The sequence below is a fragment of the Botryllus schlosseri genome, chromosome 12 (genome assembly GCF_051294905.1).
Source record: "Botryllus schlosseri isolate E-star chromosome 12, Bs_hap1, whole genome shotgun sequence".
NCBI classification, from domain to species: Eukaryota; Metazoa; Chordata; class Ascidiacea; order Stolidobranchia; family Styelidae; genus Botryllus; species Botryllus schlosseri.
Window position 1 is genome coordinate 24,582,219 of NC_137247.1, and position 20,912 is coordinate 24,603,130.

The 20,912-nt window shown below is 40.2% G+C and overlaps 2 protein-coding genes and 4 non-coding genes across 9 annotated transcripts in view; 5 read left to right on the top strand and 1 right to left on the bottom strand.

Annotated features, from left to right (window-relative positions):
• Window positions 1-1,984, bottom strand: part of LOC145452080 (thiosulfate:glutathione sulfurtransferase-like) — a 152,357-nt gene extending 150,373 nt beyond the window's left edge. Inside the window, exons 1-2 of one of the 2 annotated variants that reach the window (XM_080330299.1) lie at window positions 1,504-1,984; window positions 787-929 (exon numbers count right to left, since the gene is read on the bottom strand). In XM_080330299.1, the coding sequence (XP_080186425.1) occupies window positions 787-929; window positions 1,504-1,526 (166 nt within the window). In that variant the 5' untranslated portion in view covers window positions 1,527-1,984. The remainder of the gene's footprint in view (window positions 1-786; window positions 930-1,503) is intronic. The other variant, XM_080330298.1, reaches the window with a different exon arrangement.
• LOC145452064 (kinesin-like protein KIF23) overlaps window positions 1-20,912 on the top strand; it is a 504,115-nt gene that overhangs the window by 117,509 nt on the left and 365,694 nt on the right. The gene's annotated exons all lie outside the window — the stretch shown is intronic.
• Trnas-aga (transfer RNA serine (anticodon AGA)) lies at window positions 16,956-17,037 on the top strand. The gene has a single exon. It is a non-coding gene; the product is annotated as a tRNA-Ser (tRNA).
• Window positions 17,386-17,458, top strand: Trnat-cgu (transfer RNA threonine (anticodon CGU)). The gene has a single exon. It is a non-coding gene; the product is annotated as a tRNA-Thr (tRNA).
• Trnat-ugu (transfer RNA threonine (anticodon UGU)) lies at window positions 17,996-18,068 on the top strand. The gene has a single exon. It is a non-coding gene; the product is annotated as a tRNA-Thr (tRNA).
• On the top strand, window positions 18,072-18,153 carry Trnas-aga (transfer RNA serine (anticodon AGA)). The gene has a single exon. It is a non-coding gene; the product is annotated as a tRNA-Ser (tRNA).

The following is a 20,912-nucleotide window of genomic DNA, read 5'->3' on the forward strand; positions in this document are numbered from 1 at the left end:
ATGACGAAGGAAATTGGTCTGGTGTAGATGATCATTAGTAATCGAGAACCACCACGAATACAGCAACAAAAAACACAACAGCAACGTTTGGTTACGCTAAGATGTGTGTAGTGTAGTGTAAAACGTGAGTGTAAAAGGATTTTCCGATCCCTGAAATTATGCCCGCCTCGCCCCTCAGAGCTAATATGTCAACCCTAATTAAAGTTGCGATGGTATTTTACACGTTGTAAGTCTTGTAAACATAGATCGGTCGTATAGCAGCATACCACGAAACATGTAGGCCGTAGGGCCATAGTATATGAAGCTACGCACGCTAGTGCAAACGACAAAACTGTGACATCTTGAACCGTCCACAGCATTGTCACAGAGTGCAATGATATAAGCATGATCGATAAAATACCATATTAACTACGCATGTTCTTTTGTGATAGAACTTTCCACATCTTCCATACTTTTATGACGTGTGAATATAATGCTTGAACTCTCGACTCAACTCGAAGCCGAGTACACCATACAGAACGTAGTTACTCAGCCACTCGAATTTGTCCATCCTTACTTAGAAGTTAACATATTATATATTTTCATCACTTAGCAGTATTATCGCTACTTAAGTAGCATCATTGGCAATACATATAATTATTGCGCTCTTGCTGCCGATTCTAGTAATCCTGTGTGAAAATAGAGTTCGGTATTGGTAAGCGAAAATTAAAATTTACGATGCGGAGCAATACCACGGTAACGAAATGATTTGGGAAATTTTTCAAACTCAATTATCTTATCTCTTACCCAACTCCTTAAGCGGGATGTTGAGAAATGTTTTCGCAATTACATGTGCTTCAGCGACCTCGTGCGGTTCCCGCACATCTATCACGAGCATCTTGTTGCTTTGGATGATTTGTTGCAACTCAGGGAAAGATATCTCCGAAAACCTAAAACAGGAATGACAATCACGCCATGATGGACAAAAGTTCCGTGTAAAATTATCGTAGAGTCATTATTCAGCTACATTTCGAACCGCGCACATACCTGAACGATGCGGATTATAATAGTCATTCCAAAGTCTTGCCCACATTCAATGGAATCATAAGATATTCAATGAAATCGAAGTGTCAATGTATAGTGTGGCCAATAGAGTGCAGAGAGGCGGGAATGCTACGAACCAAGGTTTGCGAAAGATCGCTTTTTATCATGTTTATATATGGATTTGAACCATGAAATTGCGTCGCAATTCGATTGTGGATCTTGCACTCGCAGACACCAATACAGTTATGTGGTCGAATGTATGCTTCAAGCCGTGACTATTGCAATGTGCTCACAGCGTAGCTACAATTACATAAGGCCACATATCTACCTAATAATTAGCAAATGCAATCATTGCAGACGCAATGTATTACGATACTGATATCAAAAATGCATGGTTTATATAGGCTACCGATTACTGGAGTATATATCCTAATCTATATCTAATTCCACCAATCGGTGGTTTAATAATGCACAACTCACTTTGTGCCTTGATCGGTCGTCATGATAAGGAGCCAATACGATCAAATTCGATATTGCAAGGTCTCTTCGAGCAAAACGCTAGAGCTAGAGATGCTATACGTAATTTCGAATCAACACATAAAACCTTCGCAACAGGACCATTACTGTAACTCAACGAATGCACTAGCTTGCAACCGAGATCAGCACAGAATGAAACTAAACGATCAGCTGGCCATAGACATCCGGTAGCCTTCCTGTAATGCAATCAATCATTCTCATATTTCTCGGGCATATGAAACTGCATTCAAAGCGACCAAGGCAATGCGAAAATTTCCCGGATGACTTCGCTGATGACAAGAGAGCGGCTATACTGGAATTGCAACTGTTCATCCAGATATAGTACACAACATATAAGTATGACACCGGCTCTATTACTGTACATTGTAAATTGTACAGTACATTTGCCTTCCTCAGTTAGGCTACTGCATCGGTTCACCTGCATGAAGCATACGCTTTCAGTTCAAAATCAGATTTTGATTTCGGCCCTGTAGTGTTTTGCCAGCGGGCTTTTGACAGTCTCCTAGTGTGTTTATTTCAACTTACGCTGCTCGACATTTCTGAAGTGGCTCAATAATGCTGTTATACACTGCGTTGGTGTGCAATATATACGAATACCTTTCGAACAATCAGCCACATACGTGGCCCTGTATTGCCACGTGAAAGACGATCTGATTTGAGCATTGGCTTATATCAGTTACAACTTTATCGTTTTATGCAACTCTTTCATTGTATGGATCAGAATATACGACTCTTATTAAATCAACCAGTGTTGGACCTTGCTAGTAACGCACCTGTTGCTCAATACGAAGATGTTGTATACATAGCACTATTTGTACCGCAACCCAATTTGGAGTATTGTTTACATTTGCGATCCACCCATACGTACAACACCACTAAGACCCTATTATGTTCACCACGCAGTAAAGTTTCAAATTTATATTTGAGATATCGGCGTGAGCTTGCAAATATTTCGGATCAACTACAATTGTCACTCGTTTTAAGGCATGTTGATCATCACCTCATGCCAACTTATTTGTTTCATTTGATGGTTTATGACTCACGATGAGCAGGCATTGTTATTTTTGGCATTTCGGGAACCAAATTCCAAAGCTGCCAAAAATAAAATTTTGACAATGCCCAAAATAACGCTTTTCGGAAATATAGACTTTTATGAAAGTATTTGATAAAAATGTCAACCAGAATTGATAGGAGCTTTTATGAAGCGACAAAACGAGTAGTAGTAATAACTACTATTTGGCTGTTCTGTGCTATAAAAGAAAGCTCCTTGGATCTGCGTGTGTGATGAGGATTGCTAGTGTGATGAGGATTGCTAGAGTACTCAGAGCGATCATTAGTCAGTCGACTTAGTGCGTACAACAGGAACTGTAGCCGTAGCGTCGACTCCAATCAAGCAATATACCAGCGTGTCTTGCAACAAGTCGCTGCATCGACCGCTACACGCTGATCAAAGGAGCTTCCTCTTATGGCACAGAACAGCCAAATAGTAGTAATAGCTCGCATAAACGAGTATGTAAAGCAACTTTCTTAAATTAGGCTCCGTGAATCCTTCAGCGGTACGCAGACTAGCCTACTACTGTATCTATTAATCCATGACAGGTAAATGCAAAGGCCAACAAGTTCAGTGATTAAATCTGGATTTACGGCCAATCTGTGGATCGATCGATCCTGCGACTAGGAATTAGATCATATTAAAGGGGAGCTTCACTCTAAAATGATGTCGAATCAAATTGAAGGGCAAAACGAAAAAAATTTGGCCGCAGCCGTTTTTTTCAGAACGCCATCGCAATGGAACTGCAATTTATTGAAAATTTCCACAAGAACTTCACGCCCCAGCAGTCAGAGATCGAACTTTATATAGTTATCAGCCGGTGTTATGAAGGAAATATGTCGTATACGACAGAAATAGAATACACTAGGCCCGATTTTGACATAAGTCTCCTGACTGAACAGTGAACACATTCGCAATCCGTGATAGAGGGCCATAATGTTTTTAAATGTGGCACAATTACTGGTATTTTAGAGTTGTTAATGCCCATTGCTCAAGCATTTTGTTACATCATGTAGCCGCCACGCGTGACCAGGGGGGACACTACAAAACAATGCGGTAAATCAGAATATCCGCCAGCGGTAACGAGCTCTCTCGAATGCGATTACCGCATAATGTAAAAATTGGTATTTCAAAATATTTTGCGGCCAGCTCACGCTAGAGCGCTTTGAACTCACGTGAACTCTCGTAATTCCAGACGCAACACAACGTTTCGCAATCAACGCGCTATTTCGTGATTTCGCCAAGTCGATAATCTCAGTAAAAGATGACATCAAATGAGGGTTTATAATGCTGTGTGGTCAGCAACGATTTGTAATTTAGCTGCGATAATCTTTCACATACAGGGAAATGGAAATACCCTAATTGTTTGTGGTATTTGCTCTTAAGAGAACAAAATTACAGGCGTACGGTACATTATAGTTTGTCTGCTTTAGGCCGCTGCGTCAAGTATCACGCGTGCATTGAGTTCTAACTTCTTATGAGGATAATACAGTTGGAGCAATACATGTATAACATTCTGGAAACATGGCACTGATCGCAACGTCTTCATAGGCCTACCGAATCGGACTGAATTCTACCGTTCGGCAGATAATTACTTATTGACAAGGCGACCACACGATATGCTAGCCAAAGTTAAAAAGTGGATATTAAATAAATCTATTTGGCAATAGATTACTAACCTACCGAGGTTAGTAATCTACAATTTAAGATTCTAATAGCATGCTTCCGACATAGAACTCAAGTCCCCGTTATATTCATACAAGCTTTAAACGGCGAGGTAGCCTACTCTCTGAATCAGTCCCAGCACTTACTGGTCCTTATATGAGAATTCAATTCATAAGCGTTATATATCGCCACTGCCTTATTTCGCTTGATTTTACTAACAGTTAGGCCTACGAAATATAACCCAATTGGGTAACTTACAGGACATGCCCTTTTAGATCGATTACTGCCTCACTTCTTTACTATATTGAAGTAGAATATTAAGATTTTGCAGTTCAAAAAGCTGCAATTTCCAGCGCGGATTCAACTCCGCCAGCTAGAAGCTAAGCGGTAAGTTACCGAGAGAAATCTGCGCTAATTTCAGTTTTGTAATACCGAACTTCGCGGATAGTGACGTTCGTTACGCGGATCGTTCACGTTTTCTCTCGATTGGGCATAATTGGCGGTAAAAATGCTCTCGAAGACTTCGTTATTGAGAGAGAGAAAGAGAAAGAGAGTCTTTATTTTCATCCAACCAAAATACATAAAAAACAGACGGCAATGATGGGGGTACAGAAATATGCATGCACAGTATTCGGTATCAGATAGGAATGACTGGTACCACCGTGAAGGCCAACTAGTATGATCACACCCGCATCAAACAGGTACAGAGAGAGAGAGAGAGTCTTTATTTTTCATCAAACCAAAATACATAACACACGGCAGTGGTGGTGGTACAGAAAATATGCACGCACGCACAGTATTCGGTATTACCTAGGCTTACCATATTTTGAAAATGTAAAAAGAGGACACTTTTTCAGAAATTTGCAAGATGCAAAACCGGAGTTGAATTCTCAAAAACCGGTGAATTTTTCCCACTTTGTGATAGGTTGACTAAAAAAAAAAAAGGTCATCTTATCGCTCAGAGCTAAATTCACCGTTTTTCACTCCGAAATACCCGACTGAGCTTAACTTCTGTGCTAATATGTGGCATATCACTCGCAATTTGCTCTAAATCTGCCTAAATTTTCAAAAAAGGGGACAAAATCTCAAAAAAGAGGACAAAAGGGCGTCCTCCGAGGACACTTTCAAAAAAGTCAAAAAAGAGGACAAATCCTCTTAAAAGAGGACGTATGGTAAGCCTAGTATTACCCCGTATTAGATAGGAATGATCGATAAGACCGTGAAGGTCATCTAGTCTGATCACACCAGCATCAAACAGGTACACTTGACTCTAAACAGTCTGGCTGTAAAAAATGTTACAGTCGTCAAAAAAAAATTAAAATAGAAGAAAAATTAAACTATGGTGGCAAATGATCAATGAAGCAATGTCGGGGTGAGGTAAATCAGCAGTGTTAGTGTAACGACAAGAGGTGATCAAGTAGGGCTTTTTTGAATCTATTATAGGGCAATTCACGGATATGTGGTGGTAATGCATTCCAGATGATAGGTCCCGAGTAGTCGATGGACCTCTTAGTCAGGTTGCTATTGGGTGGGGGTAAGTAGATATTTCCTTTAGACGAGGATCTCGTCGGTATGTTATTGGACCAGACTGATTGACCTTGATTCTACAATACATCGCAACGGTGATATTATTGTGTCTGTAGTCTGGACTTATAGCAGTCAGTTGAAGATACTCGAAGTCCGTCATTACTCGCAACGGTACTCTAGTCCGGCTCAAGCTGAGTTGTTTCAATCCTGTGAACAATTGCTCTCGCAGTCCCAGGCGATTGTCCGCTTCTCTCGAATTGTGACGGTAAATGTTGATTCCGCAGTGCAATAGTCGTTTTGTAATGCCGCCCCAAGGCTGCATTCAGCTCAATGTGTAATTGTGCATGTGCACTGTGCAGTGCATATACCAAATTTCATTCCCTTTAACTTTTCATTGGGAAGGCTACGATCCAACTGTGTCAGAAACCCTTGTGAATTGTTATCATATTGTGACCTGTGTGAATGCCGGTAAGTTTGGACGCATAGTGAATTGGCTATTGAGAACAGATATTGCAGAAGTACTCGGTTTTTTATCGGGTGAATTTCATCACCAACACCGTTTTCAATTTATATTTAAATCTTGCTGATTGATGCCACGGTGTGGATACTGCGTATTTTGTGACTGCCGTCTCATAAGAAAGACCAGACTGCAGCGTTTTATATGGATAATTCTAGTTCATAAATATGAATTCATGGCGATGCTAAAATTGCCATAAATAACACGGCCTGACAATTAGTAGACAAGATGTGCCATTTACAACAGTAAGCCTGTAAAGTAGGCTACAAGGTATAAATGGTCAAATGATAAGTCCACCGACTGTGCGTTCACTACGGCCCAGTGAAATGCAGTTGGCATTGACTTGAGTAAACAATTTCGGCAATTTCTTGTGCTAACGCTACAATTTTGACAAAGTTTTGACTTGTTCGACATGTGAAAGGATAATCGCCTTGGTAACTTGTGGAAAGACGTGGGAACGTCTAATATGTAGCTAACGTCCCCGACCGCCAGGCTATGATATCTCGAGACTGATCTAGAGACTCGTGTAGGGTTCTGAAACACGCGGCCCCAGTCGATGTGAGCGAGTGCAAAAAATTATTCAAATATTTAAAAATATAGTTTCATTTTAGTGCCAGACGTGAATTGCTACACGGCATGTGACATTTCCATCATATGGGTGTGTAATGTAATTCTGCAAGGTCCCTTAAATTAAGACTTACATGCCTACTCAAAAGACATTGAATACCCCTATCATAGCGATGCGACGTTGATATGAAGTATAAAAAAAATTGGCCCGTGATCAAACTCTAGGTCTAGGTCTAGGTCGTTAGTTCAATCGATATTCAACAGCATAAGATAGCAAAGAGTAGAACGACTTCGTCAAATACCCACGTAGCCAGTAAATACATTGTGTTATGAGTCCTGGGAAATGAGGGAGTCATACCTGCTCAGTGCTCACTAGTCACTTCTCAGTGACACAGTGACTGAAAAATATCGAAACTCTTATATAGATATGAGCAACCATCTAATGTTTAGGTTTATAAATATGTGTAATAAGAACTATATTCAATTCGTATTCATAATCACAATATTATGAATTATTACCATATTATGTGCAAAATATACATGCAGCTTACTGTAAAATGTTATGATCGAAAGTGCGGGTTTTTAGCGTATCTCATAAACCTTTCATTGTCCCATTCGTAAAAGTAACAAGCATCGATTGACGTTGCTAAGGTTAAAATGATATCTATCTCGTACAAATATTTGTAGTTACTGATACTTGAAGGTTCTCAACGCACAGTCGGCTTCGTTTCTGTTTATATATCACACAGGAAAGAATGGTACATAGCGCTGATTGAGAGAAATATTACTCTCACCCGGCCAAGCCAAAAGATAATGATTACAATGGATCGCGATCGATACAGGGACCATTCAAGAGGTTTTGACAATAGCCAGAGTAGCGTAATCGCTAGTCTATTGTGCTATACACGTATTGTTGTTTTGTGGCGACGTCTTAAACATGAAAACTATTGCGCTGTTACTTAGTATTGACAAGGTTGTGATCAGCAATATCTTAACCATACAGAGAGTGTGTTTTATGACAGGGCTTCGGGTGAGGTAGCATTTTGTTACTTATGTTTTCAGTGGAATTTACCAACGATGGTAGCCTCCGATGAACGATTCATTGTTGCTTCCTTTATCCCAGATGGAATACGTGAACCTTTTGAAATTAAAATACGTGTTGAGAATGATGGTGAAGCAAACTTTCGGATATTACGATTGTGCTAAGCTAGACCGTATGAGTTACCATTTGCTCTCAGTTTTACGCTACATGTTGTCTTATTATAGTCTGTCGCAGATCGTAGAATTATTGTGTATAAACCTATGAATAACGCTGTGTTTTTGTTTTCCATAACATCGCAATTTATGACGCATTTTGGTTCGATAGTACTCATTAACTCATTGGATCTGATCGGTTGAATGATAAAAAATTGGGGATAAAGGCTTTGAAAAGTATACATCGCCCATCGTCTGTGAATTGGTAAACGCATATATTGCTGATAGCTGAATGTCACGAGCTCACAAAGAAATCTAATTGTTTTGATAAGGTCTGGCGTAGACCTAACATTCACACAGTCATTGATTAATATGACATGGCTGACCGGTTCAATCATATTTACGGTTAAACTTCTGAGAGCAACTATTACCCGGTCTGTATTCCCCAGCAGGCAACACGCCCAATCTAGCATGAGTTTATACTAATTGTTACATCATAATCGGTGCAATATACTACTATTCGCAAATTTACCGTCGGCCGCCGAAAACGCAACGGAGGAATACAGATGGCGCCGAGTCGTCAGGGTGACGACGGAGAATTATGTCTTTCCGGAAACAGATCGCCTTTGATGACTGCAAATCGGGAAATGGAAAGGCCGTCATGGTCCAGGCAAGGAACTATGATTCAGAGACCACCTGCGCGACATTACATCCCGAAATATCAGTTTTACTATACCACCAAAGAACTATACGGTAAGTCAGGGGTTCTCAACCCGCGACATCTTTTATTGTAAACGCAAGTACTACTGATACAGTATTGTTACAAATTAATTTAGATACTTAGCACTTTTATCGCACCGTCTCTGTTTCGTTTGATATCACTCGTTGTTGAATTCAGTGGCTCTCAAACTGAGGCGCGCGCTCCCTAGGGCGTGAAAGCATCTGAAGTAGGGCGCGAAACTAAGTTCAACTAAAAAAAATGTTCGCGCTGGGCGCAATTTATTTCCAATGCATACGGTAGTTATTTCTCTGTGTATTGTCAGGTTTCATATTTGAGAATTCTCTCATCAATAGCCATAACCTTCCATGCCATCAAACTAGCGGTTTGTATTGCAAGCATTCTGGTTGCATTTTGTTATATGACGTTAGCGGGCTTGAAGTTTTCCCTATCAAAAAGGGGGGCGTGTCTAAAAGAGTTTGAGAACCACTGCTTTAATGGGACGTTTCCTGATATATGCTCGACTTCAGATTATTATTGTTTTGAATCGGTATTCGGCTGGACTCGGATTCAACAGAATCCCGCTATTTAGTAGGCCTACACTTTTGAAAATTGTTTGCATCTGCCGACTACGTTACATACGCATTGTTCAAAATTGCTTGGAATATGGCTAAACCCAAGAAATCTGCTATAGAATGTGTGATTTCAATAAAACCTTAACATTGTGTGCGAATATTTGCTGTTTCCGGAACTTAGCAGCAAGGACAACATCACCTGACAAATTTCTGAGATACAGTCGTCTGATTTAATCATGACCAGACGAGTAACATCAATGCCAGTCGATCTTTTATCGCATGTTCTGAAACACGTTGCCGCGTAGACTACTTAAACCCAGCCTCGGACGAATCCACCGACTTTGCATAATATATGCAGAGGAAATGCTGTCTGGGCAAACGTGGGGAGGGGACCATCGAAAAATATAAGCTGGCTTCTGTAACTATTGGTGCAGGGCCCCAGGGATGGAAGGAAATGATAAGGGGTGATTGGTTTGCTCAGAAACGGCCCCAAACGCCAGACTTCTTCTCATATCACTCAGAGCTCAATGTGATAATGGCCTCTGTAACGCAAAAGTTACCGTAATTTATACTTAGCTCGCTCACGCATTGAAACCGTGTTCGGTTCTCTGGTGGTAGGGTTTGAAGTTGCATATACTGACTCGGCAACGAATGCAATGCACGCTCCATGAAATGATTTACTTGCGCCGCTAGAAGATAGGCCTACATGTTCTCACAGCAAGCAGCAGCTGCAAACTTACGAACGCTGTCCATAAATACTTTATAATGCATAAAACTGTACTAAATGTCCGTATACCACTGGTAAATAGGCTACAGTAGCCTAAATCTAATAGTACCCCACTAATACATGGTAATATTTTTCTGCGGCCCGCAGCGTCTTTTGCTGTTAAAATGCGGCCCGTTGTACAAGGGAAGTTGAAAACCCCTGCGGTAAGTCTTTTGTATGGGTTTCCCTTGTTGATTCAATAGTGAATCGTATCAAGTCCCCGGTCATAGTTTTTGTTTACATTGTGATCCGCACGGCCAATGCTTCCTTACGTGATAATATGCACTTGACCGGCTAGTTCCGGATAAGGTTAGCAGTTGATAGCTTTTCGAGGCAACGCAATCCGAGATTGACCAGTATTTCCGCGTTACGAAAATCATCATATCAATTTACCGAAGTGGAGCTGCCGAAGTTTGGTACACTGTGTGCGAGAATTCGAGTATGGCTGCAGTCTGTTTGCGAGCAATCTTGCCTACCGTAATACAGCATTTAAATATCTTGTGAAAACAGTGAAGAGGCTATTTAATGACTGTTTCGCTGTTGCACGTTATTAACATGTGCATCAGTTGAAACCTACATGATTTTCCTAATATCCTGAAAGAAAAATATCAAGTGTTCATATTTGCTCACAGAATTTTTTTGTAAAAAACTTACAACTTTGTATACATTTTCATACTAGTGGACCACATGGATATTTTGGCTCATTAGGGTTTACCGTACACGCCAGTTGCAGAGCACTGTATCAGAGAACCTACTATATCGGATTAACAATATAATATTTCAGTATATGATTAGGGTTTGGCAAAATCGAGTGGTATAGGATTCGATTTCAGTCTAGTATTAGAGTATCAATGATTATGACGTCATAACAGTCTGAAATATGCGAAAATGTTGATCATGCTACCACAAACGATATAACCCCACTTATACATCACAATAAAGATAGTGTGGTTTTAATCCAACCATGCCCAATGCATTACACTTCGTGATAATACTGCGGGTGAATAAATACTTTGCAGATATCTCATTTCAGTTTCATCAACGTATACGCAGCTTTGTACGACCTGTTTTGGATGAAGCGGTATGACGAATCTAGGGTTAGATGTTTCTGCATTTGAAGTTTATATCGAAACCGTTGATATATCGACTATTATCAATGACAAGAAGCGTATAATTTTAGTACTCGAAACATCTCTCCCTATTAGACTCGAATAACTGCCCCCAGTCCCATATATGATTTGAGTATACTGTAGCGCGATAATCTTTTGTGAGCTACTGGAATGCGACCGTGTGCAGAAATAGCAATTAACTCAATCCGGTGTCAGGTAAGGGTCTCGACACCAGCTGTATAACATTGAGTCGCGCGCGTGTCAGCAAGTTCCCAACATACTCGCTTCCGGCAACATATCGATTAATTACGGCTTGAATGGGAGTCGGCACACGACCGTTCGGTTCAGTTAATCAGTATGACAGTAACGTAATACTTTTCAGAGACAAAACACAAGACCCGGCAAGACATGGAAGCCGAGACGAAACGCTTCGTGGCGCAGACGAAAAATGATGCCGGCGACGATTTCCGCAGAGCGTTCTCCGCTCCTGGAGGTCGAGCGAGGCGATCGCAAAATTCCGGATGTTTGCCCCCGCTGTCTGGGAATGACTCTCGCCCGTCAACAGTAAGTGTCTTTAAACCTCTCAATAAAACTTTAAAAGTTTAAGTCGACGGACAATGTAAATGCAAGGGTGGTGAAAAGCTGTATTTACCAGACTGACACCATTCACTCTAAATCGGGGGTGGGCATTGGGCAATTATTTTCACCCACGGGTCAAATGAAAGCGTAAAATATATTGGCGGGCCGAGTCAAGATTTTTACGTATCTTATGTGGCGTGATTATTGTATTTCTGAATTGAATTACATAGTGCTCAGTGGATGTATTGATATTTAGGCATTAAGAAACTGACGGTTAATTACCAAAAATAATATTCAGTCGCCGTCATAATTAAAAACAATAGTAGGTATGATAAATTCGAAACTCTTTTTCAACCTACAGACACGTTATTTATTAGGACATTAAAATGTATTTAGGACACCACAAAGCTTGTCTTGGTCGCTGCCTAGCGAGCAGTGTATAGCTTGGTGAAATATCCTTTGCTGTTATGGAAACTAGCAGTGCTTCCTAATTTCGCCCTCTCTTAGCCGAGTGTCTTTCTTCGTGTTTTGCCATAGCACCGAGTTGAATTATACTCCACGGCGAACTGGTCGCCATAAACCGAGAGGACGGGTCCACCCCTGATTCAAGTTAACAAATATTTAGTGCTCCTAAATTTCTTGGATATTCGGCAGTCGTCCCTCACATTTCCTTTTTGGACATGCCTTCCCGTTCGTCCTTTCATCACGAGAACCGGTTGACTTGCTTTGCGAATTCGGGCTTTCAAACACGGAGTGTGTGAATACGACACCAATAAGAAAACTTAATAGTGAATGAATGTCCGGTTTAGTTTATACAGCTTATGATGTTAGTCCGCAGATTAACCTTCCAAAGTAGGTCTTATGTTCTGAATCCCAGTTAATTATTCACGGGCCACTCAAAATAGCGTCGCGGGCCGCACTTTGCCCAGGTCTGCTCTAAATCCATGGGTTCAACATAGGATGTATATTCATATTTTTACCATAGCGCTTGAGCTAAATCAGGTAAGAACCAGCGTTGTAACCAAGTCACAAGGTTCCGAATGACAAGTCAATTTCACTTATATAATTTTGACTCGAGTCAAGTCGAGTCATTTTCAACTCAACACCGAGTCAAGTCCGAGTCCAAGTCGTCTAGTGGCGTGTCGAGTCCGAGTCATTGTGTTCACTGGCAAGTTGTCAGTTCGGTTCAATCCACGTTTTTTTCAGCCCGAGTGATATAGAATGACTCCTCGCAGTCATAATATAGCAATTTTCCTCAGTCTTAACAGTTGTTGGCCCCATTTTCCAAGTATCAGGACTGATAGACGAAATACCAAGAACTTTACTATTCTTCGAAGTAACAATGAAATTCGAGTCGAGTCGAGTCATTTTACGCATTTGAAAAAATGACTCGAGTCCCTAAAAAAATGTCGACTCGAGTCGGACTCGAGTCATGACAACCCTGGTAAGAGCCACCTTTAGAGTGTGAATACATACTTTTTCGCTCAGAGTGTTGGATACATCCCCAAAACGATCGCTGTATTCCACGCAATTTCAGCCATTGAAATGTGAGTGCTAAAGAAAAATTTGAACTAATCTACCTAATTTACGCGCGAATCAGTTTTTCCAATTAGAGCATGCACTAAAAAGAAATAAACTCGCTGGAGTGGCTAATGTAACATTACACTAGCGATCCTTAAGTCATTCCCGTTTTGACTTTGTGGGACGTTTAGCGCAGTTGAAACCTTTTAAAGTGCGTGGGCTTTGAGGTCGGGCTATCGCGCCAGCAATGAGATATAAATACAATATACTATACTAAGAATATAACATATAAATATATTGGTGAAATATGATAGGAAAAGGTTAATCGAGTCCCTGCAGTAATTAGATATTTAGTACGCATTTTATCAATATTTTTAATACGTTTCTTGAGCCGTTCGCGGGCCGCACAAAACGGTGTTAGCCCACCCCTGCCCTAAACGCTACAAGCCATCGGTAACATTAAGCCGCTACTTTTTCTGTAGTATTAAAGTAGGTTGTTTGTATTGAGTCATTTGGTATGTTTGCTACTGTTGATTCGGCAGTTATCTTTTTAACACTGGGATACTGCAACTGTATTCAGCACAGTCAATAGAGGCTTGAAGGATGGCTACATTTATATTATAATAGTGCTAATCGATATCAATACTTGTTCCGAACAAGTGTAAACAGAACAGCTGTTGCACAATATTCTTTTTGCGAATGTAAACTTGAATCGTACACGCATATTTTAACACCAAAATTTTGCGTAAACCAAGACATATGGCAACCCAATTCTACATTATGCTGATAAAAGTTGTGATTTAACACCGCATTTTAATCTTCCCACATTAAAGCGAAGCAGCGCCCGTCGACGACTCGGGCCGGGCAACGTTAATTGGCAATGCACGCCAGTTCCAGGAGTACGGATTCTTCCAGAATACGATCTCTACAGACGCGACGTCCTGGACGAAAGAAACCCTTTGTATCAAATCGAGTACGGCCTACTTCCGAAGTATATGGGATACGTTCCGGGTATAATAATTTTATTACCCTTATTATTGTTAACAATATGAATATGATTTATCATAGACATTTTTACATGTATTGTTGTCTTTAGCGACACATTCAACAACATCAAAATCGTTACACTCTTCTAATGAGTCGACATAACTAACTGGACATGAAATTCAATTATTGCGTATATGAAATGCGTGCTTTGATGTCCATCGCATACGTAGAGAATTATAAGCCTACATCACAACTCTATATCTGCAGTCTGCTACTCTCGCCTCTGTATTATGTATAGATTTATATTGCGCTTCAGGTCTAAAGTTCCGATATGGTTCAACATTCGGCAAACTAACGCTCAACGCTAAAGAAGTTGGCGTAGAGAGGAGTGCTACATGGGGAGGATCCGTCTCATTATTTTAGCCTTTTTTTACCTATTCGTTTATTTCTATTTTTATTCATCCATTATTTCTCTGTGAGAATATTGACCTCATGACTTTAATGAAAATGCTCTTATTGGACATTTGTTTCATTGCTGAAAACTATCCGATGCACCGTCGTTGATCTTATTACAGTTAAACGGCCCAATACCGTATGTATTGATTACATCTACAGATCCTTGTTAGACTGATAGACACAACAAGGCTAGGTGCAGATTAGCTCATGCGACCAAATATGGTTAAGAAGATTGTGCGATCTTCCGAAAAGCAAACACGATCGTCAACACTAACATCACGTCGCCTAGCTAATTCCGAACACTCTCTAAATGTGTAGAATACTGCAGGGGCAAAATAGTTATCTAAAATCGCAAGATAAGTGACGTTTGAAGATATACGATGACATCACAGTGATTTATTCGAAAATCTTGATGAGAAGGCTGCATTTGAAAGCGCTTTTTCGGTTATATCCACATCATTTTCCGTACAATATATTACTGTACTGTAGCAGTAGTTATTGATCACAGTATACTGCTGTTGTCGTTCTTATGGTGCCGTTCTGTGCGCGTAGTCATCCTGGCATTGACACACGGCATTTAAGGGACAATCGAAGAATATATCAAACAAATCATTTCCGGTCTGTACATGAATAACTATGCTATTTTTCGGATGGGGCCATGATGCTGTTTTCAGAGCGCTATACAGCGCGTCCATAATTTACAGTGGCACCGGATATCATGCCATTATGACTACATAGGAGTTCGACAGGTAGGAGCTCACAAGTTTAACCTAATGTTGCGTTTCTGAAAATATTTTTACTTAAAATTGAAGCAACCCAATAGTTCTGCTGTGAGCCATTGTAATGTGTATGGACAGGAACGTGTGACTAATTGACCTTGAACGACACGTTTCAAGGTATCGCACCTATTTCGAAATGTGTATCTCGCTGAATTCTGGATCCAACTGTCGTGATCATACTCAGAAATCCGCAAAAAATGATTTAGGAAAATATGCTGCCTTCCACCTCAACGTGGCTGCGTGAGTGACATTTTTCTTCCGGTATAGAAAATAAAGTCCAATGCGTAACTTAACGATGGTAACTCTCTTCGACTGAAACGAGAATACAGAGTCTTATGAACAAAATTCCGCGACAACCTTCTCCTTAAATTTGGTGGAATTTGCATTCAATTAATATAGTGTGTTTTTCAAACTTTATGTTTGAAAGTTGATTTGTGAAACGTATTTCTGTACTAACGTATTGGGCCATAAGAAAAAAGGGTAAAAACTCCTGGTCATGGCTAGGCAATTACCAACCACAGAAGGGGATCAAACCAAGATTATCAGAAATCAGTAAAAAGTATGACGTCGCGCTTTTACTTTAAGTTGAATTTCCTTTCTTGCTGCCACCGTGACGAAACAAGTGCTAGCTCATTATCGATGTAGCGATGGAACGCACCAATATGTAGGCTATACTTGCCACTCCTGAATTTTGGACAATGAAAGATGACCTCCGTACGTTCATGCCAGACACCAATTTACATTCCAGCGCCTTTCAAGGTATCCAAAATAAATTCGTAAGATTATTTCAGAACAGTTGCAAATGCAGGAAGAAATTTAACATTCCTTTTGCTCAACGGACCGCAAATCTAGACATTTATTGTAGTGACAACTTTTCTTGATTTCTTTGACATAGCTTCATTGGGTATGACGTTTCCTATTACTATGGTTTGTCAGAGTGAGAAAAATCACAAATCGAGGATCTATCAGTTCATCCTGATATTGCATGTATTTTGTATTGTATATAGTCATCGATGCTACACTGGTAGAAACAAACGAATAATGGCAATTTCGATTCACTTAGAAGTTGAAACAGCAATCAGTTTTTCTTAAAAGTAATAATTCAAAATACGCAGACACCTATAAAGTTGGAATGGACTGAAGTATTGTTCGAATAAAATGATACGAGAAAGGTTAAAGTATATTGTGACGTTAAAAACCACTTGCTTATAAAGGCGCAACCATTTAAAGAGCAATACCGCGTGAGTAAGTGCTGCATTTATAGACAAACCTAATTGAGTACCCCTAAAAAGAAGCAGTTATAGATATCGACCATTATCAATCCACGATCTGGAGATATATTTGCCAGGGGATCGGCATCCACATGAAAGCAACTATGAGAGAAGTTGTCGTGGCCGAGTGGTTAAGGCGACAGACTAGAAATCTGTTGGGCTATGCCCGCGCAGGTACGAATCCTGCCGACAACGAGTTTTTTTTCATATAGAAGCTTATGACTAAATGTTGGCATTCCAGATCGGTGGGAGAACTAAATATATTTTTGCTGTAAAATACCAACAAAGCATTCCAGCAACACTGCGAATGAACGAACAGAAGTAGTAAATTGTATCAGAATACAATCCAACCGTTATTTAGTCGCCGAAACATGCAGACATTACTGAAATGAAACAAGTTAGCACCATACTCAGCCCCTAAGACCATGCAATTGCGCGCTGTTCTGTTGACTTTGATTAGGTGATGATAGTGCAGATCGAGATGAAGAATGTGCAGTAAGTAAATAAAAATAATGACATACGAGCTCCGCGTTGGCCTAAACAGCCGCCATAGCTCAGCGGTTAGAGCACTGGTCTCGTTAACCAGGGGTCGTGAGCTCGAATCTAACTGGTGGCTGTATGGTTAAGTGGTAGTGAACGCCAGACGCTTTTGCTGGGGGTAAACTATTGACTTTTTCATCATTCAAACGAACCGCGCGGGACCTGATATTACGCGCTCGGCTGAAAAGCAACGAGTGTGGATGCGTGGATCGGAGCTACGATATTGACAATTACCATTTCGTAGTAACTGATTCTAATTGATTAGCTTTTTTGGCTGCGAAGCGACTTATTTTGATAAGTAAATTTCAAGAAAGCGTCACTAACAGTTATTTAACACAGGCGCCATGACCCAAGATCCGGCCAACCGTTTTAACTAGCTGCTTCCAATACATATTTAATACTTTCTAATCGAAATGCGTATTTATAGCCTACATATGTAACACGTTCTGATATATTAGAAGTATTTTGCTTCCATGACCTGGTGGAGTAGAAGTGGAAGTATTTAAAAAGCAATACCGCTCGAGTCAGCAAGCGTAGACAAATCCTTGTTGTTCAGCCCTTCGAAAACGTCATAAACTAGTGAGTGGAACACTCCATGCGCATACTTCAGGCAGCCGCCATAGCTCAGTGGTCAGAGCACTGGTCGTGTAAACCAGGGGTCGTGAGTTCGATCCTCACTGGTGGCTCGAGTTGTCGTGGCCGAGTGGTTAAGGCGACAGACTAGAAATCTGTTGGGCTCTGCCCGCGCAGGTTCGAATCCTGCCGACAACGCTCTTTGTTCACAATTTCTCTTTACTGTCAATTTTCAGGGGTGATTTCAACATTTCTTACACTTAAAACTTTTTTTTGGTATTTTATGACGAGCGAAGTACACGAGGAGTGGAATCACAGATTTAAAATGAATGTGCTAGGCTGCTTTCAATGCATAATGATTTGAACTGTATGTTCGCAGCAGCCTGGCAGGAAAGGAGGAAAAGCGTTCACCAACAGCAGTTTTGACAGGTAGTACTGAACTTCAGTGTATACTACTGGAGAGCTGCTGACACACCCAGCTGCTTCATACTGGCAATCAATGTCCCCTCTAATTTTTCATGAGTCTGCGCGCCCTCACCAACTCACTGCGCGGTCCCTTGGACCACAGTGCGTCAAATTTTGAGATCCGAAACAGGACAATGTGTTGACTAATAGAAGGTCATCACTTCGGCTGGACTCCCAATTTACCCACATTTTTCCATTAGTGTGTGGTGTTGACTAAACAAACACGAAAAAAAGGTTGTCAATTTGTCTAAAATTCTACGATTAGATGAAACAAATGATCATAATTCACGCGTTAACATTAATTTGAAGATCCATACAATTCAAAAGAGTACGTGGTCAAAAAGGTATGGGAAGCCTATAGCTTAGGCCTGTTGATAAATGATTGTTGTAGGTTTTGTTATGGTCGTAATAAATACTATAAGTCACCAAATTTATAGTTTGTTCGAAATTCAACGTTTCCTTGTTTAGGTCCCAATATCAGACCTAATGCTTCATCAAGTGAGTTTGCTATTACAATCGATTCGACGTACTGCATAAACGATATCAATGATCGGACTTCCTCAAAATGACAATAAAAGCAGTAATGCAGTATATCGTCATTGTCAACTCCAAATCGTAAATTTTAATCTTCGTTTACTTTTAGCAAGCTGTGTCCTATTTTCACAAACGATTAGTAGAATCTGCGGCAGGAGCGGTTTAATTATAAGTATAGGCCCTATAGCCAATGATGCTGTTCGAGTACCGATATCACTGCTAAGTGATGTATATATACATAGGGAAACTACTAAGGCGAGACAAATAGAGTGCCTGAGTAACTCCGTTCTGTATCGAGTATTCGTCTTCGAGTTGAGTATAGTGTTCAAGCATTTTATTCACGTCACAACAGTATGAAAGATGTGAAAAGTTCTACCACAAAAAAAAACAATGCCAAGTCTATATCACATTAAATATAACTTGGTGTTTTATCTACCATGCTTATATCATTACAATTTGTGACAATGCTGTGGAAAGATCACGATTAGGGCTAAGCACATGATTCGAGTACTCGAATCTGAATCGAGAATTAATTTTAATTATTCGAGTCGAGTAGTAAAATACGATTTGTTCGAGTACTGAAATTATACGCTCCTCGCAACTGAAAGTTAACTTACTAGCGATAATTATAGTTTTGATACTATTTTCCGTTGAGGAAGACTTGAAACCTTGATTGTCCGTGTCGCAGCATACGAGATATAGTACAAAGCTACGTACACGTTACTGGAAATAACCCATTTCCGAAGTCATGATCATCCCACAACATTGTCAAGAAATGCAATGAAATCGGTATGGTCGAAAAATACCAAAGTGTCTTCAATGTGGCGGATAACGGGCAATATATTAATTGTTATTGTATAAAAGGAACATATGTGAACTTTGATATAGTACATTCTGTTGTGACGTAATAATGAGTGATACTCGAATACTCGACACGACTCGAAGCGTATTACGTGATTCAGAATCGAATCACTCAGGTACTCGATTTTGCCCAGCCCTAATCACGATATCACAGTTTTGTCATTTTCACTATAGCGTGCATAGCTTTACATTTACATGATTCGTATGCTGCGATACGACCGATCCATGTTTAAAGCCTTACAAAGTGGAGAATACCATCGAAACATTAATTTACGTTGACAAATGAACTCTTAGGGTCAAGGTTAGGGTTCTGGTTTAAATCAGGCTGATTTAAATCAGTGTGATTTAAATCAGGTTTTTTTCGTTGATTTTTGATTTTAATTTTACCATTTTGATTTTATTGATTTTTTTGGTTTTTTCAAATTTTTCGGACGAGATGCGTGAATGTGGGTATTATTATCGGACAATCATGTGCATTTTATATAAACCGGAGATAACATCTCGTCACCGGCACCGGTATATTTCAGCTATTTGACAGACAGATGGGAAAAGGGCGATAGTCAAACAATATGTTAGCGTTTTGCTATTGAATACTGGTTAGTTGTCTGGAACATGCTGCTGCTATTTCCAAGGCACTGCTGGGATACAGCAAGCGAAGCGCAATCGGGAGTCTCTATCGAATTTGAAAAAATCCCATATCTCTGATCCAGTTTTCTGGCAGAAACCACTCCATCGATCAAGATGAATTCAACTATTATGGATGGTCCCGATTTGACTCAACAATGTTTCCTCGCTAACTAAGAGATCTATCGACTACTCCGGACCTATCATTTGGAATGCATTACCACCACATATCCGTGAATTGCCTTATAATGGATTCAAAAGAGCCCTACTTGATCACCTCTTGTCGTTACACTAACACTGTTGCCCTACCTCGCCCAGACATTGCTTCATTGATCATTTGCTACCATCGTTTAATTTTTCTTGTATTTTCCTTTCTTAACTAAACATTTTTTACAGCCAGACTGTTCAGAGTCAAGTGTACCTGTTTGATGCTGGTGTGATCAGACTAGATGACCTTCACGGTCTTATCGATC